Raw genomic sequence first — 14,908 nt, forward strand, 5'->3', positions numbered from 1 at the left:
ATATGAATGTACCACATTTTGTTTGTCTAGTCATGCATTGATGGACATTTAGGGCATTTTCACCTTTTGGCTATTAGGAATAATGCTGCTATGAACATTCATGTAACATTTTTGTGTGGACATATATTGTTCAGTTCTGTTGGGTAGGTATCCAGGAGTGGAATTGCTGGGTCATATGATAGTTTTATGTCTGAAAAGCTCATTTTGGCTGTTGAGGGAAAACCAAAGCCAAGGGAAGAAGCAAGATTAGTTAGGAGGCTACTGCAACCATCCAAGAGCTAGATGACGGTGGTTTGGACCAGAGTAATGGCAGTGGAGCAGTGAGAACAGATCAGAGTCTAGGTATACATTGAAGAGGATTTGCTGAAAGATTTGATTTGTATTGTGAGAAAAAAAGGAGTAACAGATGATTTTTAGCATTTTTGACTTGAGAGATGAAAGAAGGGAATTGCCATTTGATGAGACAGAGCAAACAGCAGTTTTGGGGGGGAAGATGAGGGCTTTGGTTTTGGGCTCGCTGTGTTTGAGACATCCACGTGGAGACATTGAGTAGGCCATTGGGAAAACAAGTCTGGAGTTTGAGTAAGAGATAAATTTGAGACCGGGCATGATGGCTTACGCCTGTAATCCCAGCACTTTGGGAGGCTGAGGCAGATGGATCACCTGAGGTCAGGAGTTCAAGATCAGCCTGGCCAACATGGTGAAACCCTGTCTCTACTAAAAATACAAAAATTAGCCAGGCATGGTGGCACAAGCCTGTAATCCCAGTTACTCAAGAGGCTGAGGCAGGAGATCGCTTGAACCCAGGAGGTAGAGGTTGTAGTGAGCCGAGATTGTGCCACTGCACTCCAGCCTGGGTGACAGAGACTCCATCTCAAAAAACATAAAAAATAAGTAAAAATACATATATTTGAGTTATTAGTTTATTGAGGATATTTAAAGCCATGAGACTAGATAAGATCATTTAGGAATAATTCTAGATAGAGAGGAGGAGCAGCCCGAGGAAGAAGTTTGGACATAATCTAAATATTAGAGGTCTATGGGAGGAGGCAGGACTAGCAAAGGAGACTGAGAAGCAGCAGCCAGTGAGGTTGGAGGAGGAAACCAGGAGAATGTGGTGTCCTGGGAGCCAAGGGAAGTTATTTGAGATATTTGAGGAAGAATGAATTTTTTTTTTCCTTTTTCCTGCTGCTCTCACTAATTCTTTGAGGTAAGGGGCCCAGGAACGATGTCCTTCCTTTGAAAGATGAGAACTGGTGTTTTGAATGCCCAGAGTCATCCATCATTAAGGCGATTAAGCTAAAAAAAAAAGAATTCTGGTCACCTGAATACTGTCTTCTAGACATACTGCTTATTTATGGATATATCTCAGTCCCACTGAGGGCATTTATTCAGTAATTCAGTCAATAAAAATTCTTGAGTGCGTACTCTATGCTAGTGTCTTTTCAAGGCACTGGGAACACATCAGTAAATGAGATAGGTGGTCACTGATCCTATGGAACTTTGTTGAATGGAGGAGAAAGACATTAATTTGTTTAAATTATTGAACCAATTAAATCGTTTGTTTAAAATACATAAATAGTTACATATGTGGTGACTGTTACTAAGAAATTAGGATGCTATGGGAGCGCAGAGAAAGGTTACTAATCCAGACTTAGGATGGGGGTGTGGCCAGAGAGATCTGGAGGAATTGACATATAAGGAGAGACCTGAAGAAGGAGTAGATTGAGCCAGGTGAAAAAAAGTGGCCATTGTGAAAAGAATATCTTAGACAGATAAAAGAGGGAAGATGGAGAGCTTCAGGATATTCAGAGAAACAAAATAACTTTGTTTTTCTAAAATATAAAGCTTGAGGAGGAGTAGGGGGTGAAAGATGAGGCTGGAGAGGGTGAGCAGGGGCCAAATCATGAGGATTTTTTTTGCCATGCTAAGGAGTTTCAGCTAAATCCCAACAGCAATGGGGAACCACTGAAGAGTTTTAAAAGTATACTCAGGGCTGGGTGCGGTGGCTCATGCCTGTAATCCCAGTACTTTGGGAGGCCAAGGCGGGCGGATCACGAGGTCAGGAGATCGAGACCAACCTGGCTAACACGGTGAAACCGTGTCTCTACTAAAAATACAAAAAAATTAGCCGGGCATTGGGGATGGGCACCTGTAGTCCCAGCTACTCTAGAAGCTGAAGCAGGAGAATGGCGTGAACCCAGGAGGCAGTGCTTGCAGTGAACCGAGATCGTGCCACTGCACTCCAGCCTGGGAGACACAGTGAGACTCTGTCTCAAAAAAAACCAAAAAACAAAAAAGTACCCAGCTGGGCACCATGGTACATGCCTGTACTCCCAGCTACTCAGAAGGCTGAGGCAGCAGGATTGCTTGAGCCTAGGAGTTAGAGACTGTTGTGCACTATGATGGTACCTGTGAATAGCCACAGTACTCCAGCCTGGGCAACATTGTGAGACCCTATTTCTTAATTAATTTATTTATTATATGTTTAAAGTATACTCATATTTATTTTAGAAAGATCACTCAGGCTACGATTGTGAATGGATTGGAAAGAGGCCTGACTAGAGGCAGGAGAACCTGCTTCCTTTCAATATTGGCTCTTGGTTTTTATTCTAGTGTGCTATTTGAAGTGCCAAAGCTGAAAAGTGGAAAGAGTGCATTGGAAGCTGAGAGTGAGAGTCTGGATAGCTTCACAGCTGACTCGGATAGCACCTCCAGGTGGGGTTCCCCCCATTTCCCTCATCTCCTCTAAACCCAAGTTGTGATTTTGTTCTGCATCATCAGTGTTCCTGACTTCTGTCCTCAGGAAGTTGAACGAAGTATTTTCTGTGTCCTCACCAGAAGTCTTTTAAGTAGCACGTCTACCTATTTGGCTCTGAGCACAGCTTCTTGGAACATATTGGCATCCCTAGTCAGTTCCCCCAGTACCTTGCAGTATTCTTCTTAGCCCAGTAGCAACTGATGCTGCTGTCCCTTAAGAATGAGGGTATGAGTGTTTGTGTTTGTGCAAAGTTGCCTCTCTGATCTTCTGCATTCCTCCCAGGTAAATCACATGCGAAGTGTATCTTCTGAATTTGGTTATTACGATGACCCAAGCCACTGGCTCTCCTTCCATAGAGCTTTGATTCCTGGGTAGAAGGGGAAGGGTAGGAGGTGACTTAGTTATAACTTCTGAATCTACCTCCAGGAGAGACTCTCTGGATAAATCTGGCCTCTTTCCAGAATGGAAGAAGATGTCTGCTCCCAAATCTCAAGTAGAAAAGGTAAGTTTCAGGTTATTGAGCCACCTTCCTTCCTCCCTTCCTTCCCTTCCTCCTTCACCTCCCTGTCTCCCTCCATCTTTCCCTCCCTCCCTCCCCCTGACTCTTCTCTTCCTCTTTCTTCCCTCCCTCCCTCCTTCCCTCCATTCTCTTAGGCAGAATTTAAATCAGGAATTTCAACTAAACACATTTCAGTTCAGATTCATTTGGGAGCATTTTCTAAAGTTTTGGTTGAAATGTGTGAGAAAATAGGTTTTGTACTATTTCTAGGCATTTAATCTTTCCTTTAAGTTTGTCGTAGTTTAGCGAAAATCTGAGCCTTATTCTTCTTAAGACTGTCATTCCTTACTCACTCCTTCTTCCTATCCATCTGTCCTTTTCCATTTTCTTGCCCTTGTTCCTTCCTAGGAAACTCAGCCTGGAGGTCAAAATGTGGTATTTGTGGATGAGGGTGAGATGATATTTAAGAAGAACACCAGAAAAATCCTCAGGCCTTCAGGTAACTGGTTTTCCTTACTGGTCTTTTGAGACTGAAGTTCTGAGTACCCTTGATGGGCTCTTGGTATGAATAAGTCTCTTTGATTTGGCTTTTTTGGTCTTCCCCTCAGAGTACACTAAATCTGTGATAGATCTTCGCCCAGAAGATGTGGGACATGAAAGTGGCTCCTTGGGAGACAGAAGCAAATCCGTCCCAGGCCTCAATGTGGATATGGTAGGTGCCCTTATATTTTACTTGGTCACTACATGAAATTTTACTTATCTGGAGTTGGCTTTAGTACCTGATATTCTCAATCAACCTATTTAATTATTTAGGAAAAGGCAACATGAAACTTGATACCCCCAAGTTTCTAAAGGAAAGGACTGTCTTTGCTATCTCTTTTTTTTTCTGTTTTCTTTTTCTTTCTTTTTTTCTTTTTTTTTTTGAGACGGAGTTTCGCTCTTGTTTCTCAGGCTGGAGTGCAATGGCACGATTTTGGCTCACTGCAACTTCCACCTCCTGGGTTCAAGCAATTCTCCTGTCTCACCTGGGATTACAGGTGTGCACCACCATGCCCGGGTAATTTTTTATATTTTTAGTAGAGATGGGGTTTTACCATGTTGGCCAGGCGACCCAGGCTGGTCGCAAACTCCTGACCTCAGGTGATCCACCTGCCTCGGCCTCCCAATTTTTTTTTTTTTTTTTTGAGAGAGCATCTCACTCTGTTGCCCAGACTGGAGTGTAGTAGCACAATTATAGCTCAGTGCCACCTTGAACTCCTGAGCTCAAGCTATCCTCCCACCTCAGCCTCCTGAGTAGCTGGGACTATAGGCGTGAACCATCATACCCGGCTACTTTTTTATTTTTTATTTTTTTGAGAGATGGGGGTCTCACTGTGTTTCCCAGCCTGGTCTGGAACTCCTGGGCTCAAGTGATCTACCCGCCTCTGCCTCTCAAAGTGCTGGAATTACAGACGTGAGCCACCACACCTGGCCATCTCTTTTATTTTGTAATAAATTGCTGGATATATGGCTGGGGCTCAAATAAATACTTCTTTTGATTAAAATGTAAAGAGGGTTGGGGAAAGTCAAATGGAAAAGAGTTATAGCTTCTATGAAAAACATTAAATATTCTTATCTTATTCTTTTGAGATATGAGAAGGATGGTTGGAATAGAGCTGGGAACCCTGAAATGGGAAGACATGTAAAAAGAAGGATATGAGGCCGGGCACGGTGGCTCACGCCTGTGATGTCAGCACTTTGGGAGGCCAAGGCAGGTGGATCACCTGAGGTCAGGAGTTCGAGACCAGCCTGGCCAACATGGAGAAACCCCGTTTCTACTAAAAATACAAAAATTAGCCGGTTGTGGTGGCGGGTGCCTGTAATCTCAACTACTCTGGAGGCTGCGGCAGGGAGAATTGCTTGAACCCAGGAGGCAGAGGTTGCGGTGAACTGAGATTGCGCCATTGTACTCCAGCCTGGGCAACAAGAGTGGGACTCCGTCTCAAAAAAAAAAAAAGAAAAGAAAAGAAAAAAAGAAAAAAAAGAAGTATATGTGCATATGCATACACACGACAACTCAGAGCTTTAAAGGAAAGATATTATTCTTTGAAGCTAAAGAAAAGTCTTTCTTTTATTAACTCTGAATCTACATTTATTATTCCAGGAAGAGGAGGAAGAAGAAGACATTGACCACCTAGTGAAGTTACATCGCCAGAAGCTAGCCAGAAGCAGCATGCAAAGTGGTTCCTCCATGGTAAGTTCTATTAGATCTGTGGTTACAGGCATGTTGGGGTACTAGGAAGAAAAGCACCTCCCTAGAGCAGACTCGGAACCTGGGGAAACCATCCTAGTCACTCTTTTCAGGTAAGTAAGATCATTTGTTTGTTCCTATCCTCAGTTTAGACTATAGGTGCTTAGCGTACATCTAGGTGACTTCCTGAGTCCCCACCTGGAGATTATGACATTGGATAATTAAGGCTTGGGACATTTTTCACAAGCTTTGTGAACAATAACCTTAACTTATCCTCTGAAGGGGGTACCCAGGCTATGAAGTGAGCAAGATCAGATTTCGTCATCATAGCCCATTCCAAATTCTCAACATTAGAGGAAAGTGACTGTCATGAAAGGGGCTCTGGAGGGTTAATCGACATCAGGGTATGGTTAACAAGTAGTAATACCAGTCAGGATAATGAAGTTAAAGGAACATTTAAGAATCAGGGCCTGGTTCTGTCATAAGCATGAAGATTGATATTTAGGGAAATAGGAAAAAGGGTGAACAGAATTTGTTCACACTCACACATGGGAAGAGAATGTCAGCTCACATGACCGATTACTACCAGAGAGGAAGGTGCCTTTTCACTTCTGGTGGGGTTTCCTCCCTCCCACTCACTTCCAATTCTGGCCAAATCTCTTTTCTCTATAGGCCCTGATAGACATAAGGTGGATAAGAGAAACCCACAGATAATTAAGGCACCTTGTTTTAGTTAGTGACTAGCCCCCTTCTAGCTGGTGTTTTAGTGTATATAACGCATTCCCCAAATGGACTTACCTGCGCCTTGCCTCTGCTCCCTGCCCACCTCCTGGGGCAGGTGAAAATGAACACTAAAATTTGTAAAAAGAGGAGAGGAAGAGAAGCTAAGAGGTAGGTGAGCCATGAGCTGATTTATTCACCTGAACAGTTGTAAGTGCTGGTAGTTCTCTCTTACCCTCTGGGTCAAGGAATGTCAGCAGCACTGGCTTATTGCAGGGGCTTCTGAAACTTCTGTTGAGTGACTGTGGCTTTATCATGAGGGAAGATGTGAGTGATGTGGGCGGGGGAGTGTGCCTTCCCCAGATGTTCGTGGGTGCTTTATCTTCAGAGTACAATCGGCAGCATGATGAGCATCTACAGTGAAGCTGGCGATTTCGGGAACATCTTTGTGACTGGCAGGATTGCCTTTTCCCTGAAGTATGAGCAGCAAACCCAGAGTCTGGTTGTCCATGTGAAGGAGTGCCATCAGCTGGCCTATGCTGATGAAGCCAAGAAGCGCTCTAACCCGTGAGTGCTTCTGGAACCTGACTGATGCTCTGAGACCAGAGACCAGACCCCGGCATCTGTCTGGGCACTCTCGAACAGAGCTTATCTGTTTCTGGGGGAGCAGGGAGGTGTGATGTAGGAAAAGAACCAGGATTGGGAAGAAGCAAGAATGGCATGTCTAAGAGGGCTTGAGGTGACTTTTCGGTCATCACATGTCACCATGGCATATTTATATGGAGAGCAGGAAAGTGAAAAGCAGGCTTGAGAAAGGCCAGCAAATTACTTAGTACTCTCTTTGGTTTCTAGATATGTGAAGACTTACCTTCTGCCTGACAAGTCCCGCCAAGGAAAAAGAAAAACCAGCATCAAGCGGGACACCATTAATCCACTATATGATGAGACCCTCAGGGTAAGTATCTAGACCCCAAGGGTAGGAGAACTTGTTCTGTCTTGTGCCCTAAGCTGTAGCTATTCCTCTGCAACATGGCCAGGTGACACGGATTTCAGTGGGCCATATCTGTGTCTGAGGATACATCGGGTATCTGTTCACATCCTGAACTCCCAGTGAAGAGAACAAAGGCGATCTGCCTTTCCTGGATTGTTGTGAAGTTGGAGATTCACATGACCACAAATCTCATTTTAAAAAGACATTTGAGATAAGGCGTCTCCTTGGCAGTTCTTTTTGGACGATCCAGTGTTATCTCATCCACTCAAGAAAAAATTAATTTTCCAGGTCCTTCTATGGAATATGGTAGGTTTTTATAAAATGGGTTAAGTTGAGGCTTTGAGTCAAGAAACTCAAAGTGCTTAGGGAATATAAAGTAATTTGGTATTCAGGACTAGTGACTTCAGGAATGGTTGCTCAGGTTTTGGAATAATCTTGTCTGAAGAATTACCCTAAACTAATCATCTTGGGCTTCTACTTTCCCTTCACAGTATGAGATCCCAGAATCTCTCCTGACTCAGAGGACCCTGCAGTTCTCAGTTTGGCATCATGGCCGTTTTGGCAGAAACACTTTCCTTGGAGAGGCAGAGATCCAGATGGATTCCTGGAAGCTTGATAAGAAACTGGATCATTGCCTCCCTTTACATGGAAAGGTAGTCTGCTTTAACAACTCCTGCAGTTTGGATCTGAGGTAGAATTGTCTGCAGTAGCCTCTGCTGGTCTATGTTGGTAGCGTCTTTGAATGTAGTCTTCTCTGGAGTTCTAGTGCCCCCTGCTGCTGTTTCTGAGTTTGACAGCAATTTCAGAGGCATTTGTATATCAAGTGTGAGTTCTGTGTAAACCAGGCAAAGTATGAAGCCATGGTGTTGCTTTGAAAAAATTTTCATATGTGTACCAAGCTTTGTCTCCTAACCTTCCAGAATCTGGGTGTATCCTAACATCCTAACTCGCACCTCTTCTCCAAGCTAACCTTCTGTGTATATCCTAATCTGTATCCTTTTGCCAAGCCACCGCTTTACTTCCAAATGGGAAGTAAAGCAATTCATGGAGCTCCAATTGCTATGCTCTTGGTTACAGAGGCCAGGGAAATATTACTTTGGAGATGGCACCTCGGGCCAGGGTGTAGCAGTATGGCATAATCATGCCTGGGATCTGAGTGTTGACCTGTATTGGAATCCTGGTTCTGTCACTGGCCAACTAGATGAGTCCCTTAACTTATAAAATAATGTAGGGAAATCATCTGGCTAAGAAGAAACTGCTAAAACAGAGGACTTATTCAGCAACTTCTTGATTATCAGAACTATACAATGACATGACAAAGTTCATCTTTAATTTTTTTTACACTAGCGTTTTAAATGTGGGATGGTTTTACATGGTCCATAGACTATCTTTGGGAAGTTAGATGAGAAACTAGTCATAGTGGCTGCCTCTAGGAATGGAGACTGAGGTAGAAGGAATATTTAGTTTTCTCTATATCCCCTTTTTAAGCATTTGAACTTTTTACCATATTAAGAAAATTAAGCAAAAAAGGACTTAGGTACACATGGTTCAAAATTAAAACAACATAAAGTATATTAAAAGGAAAGTAGGTTCCATTCCTTAGAAATAACCAGTGTTAATGCTACTTGTGTATCCTTCTATAAATTTTTTATGGCTGGGTGTGGTGGCTCACGCCTGTAATCCCAGCACATTGGGAGGTGGAGGCAGGCGGAACACCTGAGGTCAGGAGTTCGAGACCAGCCTGACCAACATGGTGAAACCCCGTCTCTACTATATACAAAAAAATTAGCTGGGCGTGGTGGCTCAAGCCTGTAATCCCAGCTACTTGGGAGGCTGAGGCAGGAGAATCGCTTGAACCCAGGAGGCGGAGGTTGCAGTAATCCAAGATTGCGCCTTTGCACTCCAGTCTGGGCAACAGAGTGAAACTCCATCTCAAAAAGAAAGAAAGAAAAAAGAAAAAGAAATTTTGTATTAAGCAGCACAGATATGCATCCATGTATTTACATGTATATTTTTTCTTTTTTTACACAAGCGGGCTCACATGCACCTCATTGTACACATCTTTGTTTTTTCATTTAACAATATATCATGGGCATCCTTTTGTGCCATCACATACAGATCTATCTCATTTTAATTGCTGCTGCATAGCGTTTTTTCATGTGCCTGTATTATAATTTATTTACCATTCCCCGACTAATAGGCATTTAAGTTGTTTGAATTCTTTTTCGCTCTTAAGACTATGCTGTAATATATCTTGGTCTTCTTTTGTGAATGTAACTGTCAGAGAAATTCCTGTTGGTGGAATTGCTGAGTGAAAGGAAATATACATCCAATATTTTGATAGCTGTTGCCCTTGCAAAAAAAAAAATAGTGACAACATTAAATTTGTCCCTTTAAATACTAATAAAAACAGGAATTCGCTCAGTAGCACAGTAGGATGACTATAGTCAACAAAAATATGTGCATTTCAAAATAACTAGAAGATTTGAAATGTTTCCAATGCAAAGAAATGATAAATGTTCAAAATGATGGATGTAACAAAATATCACATGTACCCCATAAATACATACAAATATTATACATCAGTAAAAAGACAGGAAAGAAATTATTACCAAACTATAACATATTATTACAAATTTAGAATTTCTTAACCATTTGGCACCCAAGTCATTCTCTACAGTCAATATAATTATATTGGAAATGTCACTGTAAATCATCATGAACTACTGCCATGAAACTGTTTTATATAAAGAGAAGAAATCACATTAACATGGAGGTATTTGCTCTTTGCAAATATTTGGAGCCAGAATAAAAATGTGCTACTAAAATAAATATGCCAGTTTCTAGCTAATGCTAAACTCCAATTTTTAAGAATCCACTGAAACTCACAGAACTTTTCTAAAAAATTAATTTTCTAGAAATGAATAAATTGTGTAGACATTTTATAAACAACGGAAAGACCACTCCCATATTATATATCGATTTTAACTTCTACATTTGTTGATTCTGGTTTTGTTTTTTTCCCTAGCAATCCATTTGCTCGTATTCAGTTTTCCCTTGCCTGCATCTACCTCCTGATTCTTTTGTCTCTCTCACATACATTAAACTGTGTGTTCTGGGTGTGTGGTATGTTGATCCAAACCTGTGGGGATTATGCCTTCCTAGCATTGGTGAGGACCTAGGTTAGAGGAACCCCAATTAACACAGGCAAGGCCAAGTGCGGTGGCTCTTGCTTGTAATCCCAGCACTTTGGGAGGCTGAGGTAGGCAAATCACTTGAGCTCAGGAGTTTTGGACCAGCCTGGGCAACCTGGCAAAACCCCACCTCTACAAAAATTAGCTGGGTGTGGTGGTGTGCGCCTGTAGTCCCAGCTACTTGGGAGGCTGACGCTGGAGAATCACTTGAGCTTGGGAGGCAGAGATTGCAGTTAGCTGAGATTGCACCATTGCATTCCAACCTGCCTGGGCTGTGGGAGTGAAACCCTGTCTCAAACAAAAACAAGAACAAAAACAAAAACAAAAACAAAACAAGCAGGTGAAAGGGCACCTTTAGTCTGCATCAGCTCATGCTCTGGATACTAAAGCATAAGGAACAAAGTCATGCAGAGAGATCCAGTAGAGTAAACCAGTTCTGCCAATCAAAGCCAAAGACAATAGGCCACTTGCTGCTCATCCCAGAAATTCATTCGTTCACTCTTACATTCATTCAGTAAATATTTGTGGAGCACCTACTATGTGCCAGATACTTTGCTAAGCGTTGGGCATACTAGGATGAACAAAAATAGGCTTGATTTCTGTCTCTTGGCACTTCGACTCTAGTGGTAGAGACAGACATTGATCAAAGGTAATTTACATAAATGCAAAATTTATAATTGTGGCATATTCAAATTCGTGTAACAGAGTTTCACCTATCCTTCAACTCCTTGCAAGCCCTCCTTTTTTCTTTTTTTGGGGGGAGGGACAGGGTCTGGCTCTGTCACCCAGGCTGGAGTGCAGTGGCACGATCTTGGCTCACTGCAACCTCTGCCTCCCGGGTTCAAGTGATTCTCATGCCTCAGCCTCCCAAGTAGCTGGGATTATAGGCCCACACCACCCAGTCAGCTGATTTTTGTGTTTTTTGTAGAGACGGGGTTTTGGTATGTTGCCCAGGCTGGTCTCGAACTCCTGGACTCAAGCATTTGCCCACCTCAGCCTCCCAAAGTGCTGGGATTACAAATGTGAGCCACTGCCCCTGGCTGAAAGCCCTCTTTCTCTCTTTTTTTCCCCCCAACAAGCCCTCTTTTTAAAAATACAAAGTATTTGAAATACCATACAAATGATATGAACTATTCACATTAAAAAGACACTAAATGTTTATTTGAGTAAAAAGGGGAACATCGTCTTTCGTTTCCCTATTCTGTTCCCTCCCTAGAGGAAACATTGATAAGTTTGTTCGTATCCTGGGTTTTTCTATGCAGTGTGGTATAGTGTTTAAAAGCATGGACTCTGGAACCAGTCTGTCTGAATTTGAATCTTGGCTCTGCTGATTACTAACTGTGTGACCTTGGGCGAGTTACTTAGCTTCTCTGTTCCTCTCTTCCATCACTTGTAAAATGGGGATAATAGTACCTATCTCATAGAGACAGTCATCAAACAAAATGATACACCCAAAGTACTTATAACAGTGCCTAGCACATAGTAAGGGCTAACATAAGTGATAATGGTAATCGTTATTTACATACATTTATAGTCACATATACAAATATGAATATATTTTAATATAAGTGGAACATTTTTCTGCATCTTGCTTTGTTGACTTGACCCTATGTCTTGAATATCTTTCCATGTCAGCATGTACAGATTCACTGCATTCTTTTTTGATGATTGCGTGCCATATGCCATACAAGGACACTACAATTATTCATTTAACTCTTTCTATATTGATTGACATTTAGGTCATTTCCACTTTTTGGCTATTACTAACAATGCTGGTAGCAAGATTCTCCGTCATGCTGTCAGTCCTTCGTGAGTTTGTATGGCAACCTTGCTTGAAGATCTTTGAGAGTATTTGGAATAGAGTAACTATACCCCCAAATAGTGGGTATTGCAGAAGACTTTGTTGGTTCTGCCCTGTTTCCTTATAAAGAAACTGCCATAGAAACCTGTGGCTGCCATGGCCTAGGGACCCTGGATTATATTCATATGAAGAAGGATCCTCTTTTGCCCTGATGCTGTTCTTGGGGGGTAATTTTAGAATTTTCTCAGGGAGAAGTCCCAGCAATTCCTGAGAGACCCAGCTTGACCTGTTGGGTTTCCCTGTGTTTCAGATCAGTGCTGAGTCCCCGACTGGCTTGCCATCACACAAAGGCGAGTTGGTGGTTTCATTGAAATACATCCCAGCCTCCAAACCCCCTGTTGGAGGTGACCGGAAAAAGAGTGAGTTTTCTTTGGGGTCCTGGATTTAGCTGTCAGTCTTCCGCACAGGATCTGTGCGAGGCCGGTGCTTGCTACTGGCTAGCACTGTTGAAGAGACCAGATTGGGGTGCTCCCTGGATCTGCTAGGGAGGTTCCTTTACTAAGGAAGCCTCTCTGCGTTTTTCCAACCAGAAGAGAATGCCTTAGGGTTGGCATTCTTTTCTTTTTTTAGGCTATTAAATGGACTTGGTCTTGGTCCAGCTGTGGCAAGCTACTAAGAGGGCAGAAGAGAACAGAAACTTTGGGGCTGAGAAGGGTGGCTGGGAGAGGTGGTAAAGTATGAAGGACAGGAAGTTGAAAGCTGGGGAAGAATAATTCAACATGCCAGCCACTGGGTTAGTGACTACGGTTGTGTAGATGAGTAAAACATACTTGCTTTCCCTTGAAGAGCTTAAGTTTTGGCAAGAAATACTGTCATGTGCTAAAAGGACACAGATATAGGAGTCGTCAATTATGTCTGGTTACATTTGGGAGAGTTTTGAAGAAGTAACATTAAAACTGGATCTTAAAACTTTACCAGACAGAAAAGGAGCAGGATGAGGAGAGAAGGGCATTTTTAGAAGAGGGGATAACATAAGCAAAGGTTTTAAAAAGGCATGGTAAATGTGGGGTTGTGAGTGTGTCCCTTATTTTAGTGGGACTGGAGTTTTGGTACACTAGATGTGGGTGTGGGGCTGGAATTGGACATGAGGTGGGAACCTGACTGAAGAGGGCCTTGAACTTAAAGAGTTTCACTTGATCCACTGGCAATGTGTTGCCTAAGTTCTTTGAAAAAATACAGCTTTGGCAGAGTCACATCTAGAAGGTTTGGGGGAATCAATGATATCCCCAATGAGGGTATGTAGAATGACTAGAGAAGAGAGGCAAGTATAGAACCAGAGAGATCAGCAACATTTTGAAGCATGAAGAGAGAAAGAAGCACCAGTGAAGTAAAAGGTGATCAGGAGAGAGCTTCAAGAAGAAGGGGCGGGGGTTATCAACAGTATTGAAATACTACAGGGAGGTCAGACCAGATGAGGTCTGAGAAGACATGGCCAATTGGCATTAGATTGCATTTTCAGTGGATCAGTGAAAGCAGAAACCAGATTTCACTAGAAACTAGGGTGAGTGAATGGGCAAAGAAGTAGAGGTGGTAAGTGTGGACTTTTTTTCCCTCAGGATAATTGATGGTGAAAGAAAGTAGAGACATGGATAATAGCTTGAAGAAGAGATAAGGTTAAAGGGAGCTTTTCTTTTAGAAGTACTTTTTCAAAGAGATGAGATTAGTATATATTTAGACTGAGGGGTAGGGACTAGTGGAGAAAGAGATATTTCAATTGGGAGGTGGGGATTGAAATTGATGATGCCTGGTGTGTCCTGTGAAGTAGGGGTGGAATCAAGAACTCAAACGGAGTTCCCTCTTTTTTAAATAATTGAACAAATATCAGGCAACTTTATGTCTCTAAACCTCAATTTTCTCATGTACAAAATGAGGACCAAAATAGTGTGACTCTCCTAGAGTTGTTTTGAGAATTAAATGCTTAACATGGTATCTGGCACATAGCCAGTTTTCAATAGGCATTTATTGATATTGTGGTTGTTATTAATACAGCGCCTATTGCTTACTGGCAGGCACTGTGCTAGGCACTGAGGAAACAGGACAGGCATGGTTCTGTTATGGAGCTCGCTGCCTTTAGGAGCAAGGAAAGAAAGTGCTGCATAAACAAAGCTCAAGATAAACCTAGAAGTGTAAGGGGCTCACTTGCTATGGCTGACATCCCTTGCAGGTAAAGGTGGGGAAGGGGGAGAGCTCCAGGTGTGGATCAAAGAAGCCAAGAACTTGACGGCTGCCAAAGCAGGAGGGACTTCAGACAGCTTTGTCAAGGGGTGAGTCCCTAGACCAGCCCCAAACTAACCAGTTTCAGAACAAGAGAGCTAAGAGAAGAACCCAATTTAACTTTCTCTGTGGATATTATCCAGTGTGTCTTACCACTCCCGGCAACAAAATTTGTTCCTGAAATTAGGTAATGACAAAACCTCCACCACCTTTGCACTGCTCTGAGCCCAGTTTGGACTGGGCTGTAGACTTGATATTCCAAATAAGAGGGTTGTAGACAGGTTCTGACTTTTGTCTGACTCATCCTCTTAATTAATTTTGGGTAAAAACCTGTGCCTTCTGACTGTCTAGATATGGGAGCTCAGGGCTTTGTTTCCCACAATTTTTAAGCTTTCCCCAAATGACAGATTTGACTTAATTTATCTAGAAATCATGTTT

The 14,908-nt window shown here is 42.5% G+C and overlaps 1 protein-coding gene across 7 annotated transcripts in view; it reads left to right on the top strand.

Moving 5' to 3' along the window:
- Window positions 1-14,908, top strand: part of SYTL4 (synaptotagmin like 4) — a 56,206-nt gene that overhangs the window by 36,853 nt on the left and 4,445 nt on the right. For 6 of the 7 annotated variants that reach the window (XM_003917973.3, XM_009197921.4, XM_031660626.1 and 3 more), the window contains 10 exons: window positions 2,617-2,718; window positions 3,188-3,263; window positions 3,669-3,759; window positions 3,869-3,972; window positions 5,404-5,493; window positions 6,599-6,777; window positions 7,063-7,165; window positions 7,693-7,854; window positions 12,507-12,615; window positions 14,421-14,520. In XM_003917973.3, coding sequence (XP_003918022.1) covers window positions 2,617-2,718; window positions 3,188-3,263; window positions 3,669-3,759; window positions 3,869-3,972; window positions 5,404-5,493; window positions 6,599-6,777; window positions 7,063-7,165; window positions 7,693-7,854; window positions 12,507-12,615; window positions 14,421-14,520 — 1,116 coding nt within the window. The other variant, XM_009197925.2, reaches the window with a different exon arrangement.

This window comes from Papio anubis, chromosome X, assembly GCF_008728515.1.
Source record: "Papio anubis isolate 15944 chromosome X, Panubis1.0, whole genome shotgun sequence".
Taxonomy (NCBI): Eukaryota; Metazoa; Chordata; class Mammalia; order Primates; family Cercopithecidae; genus Papio; species Papio anubis.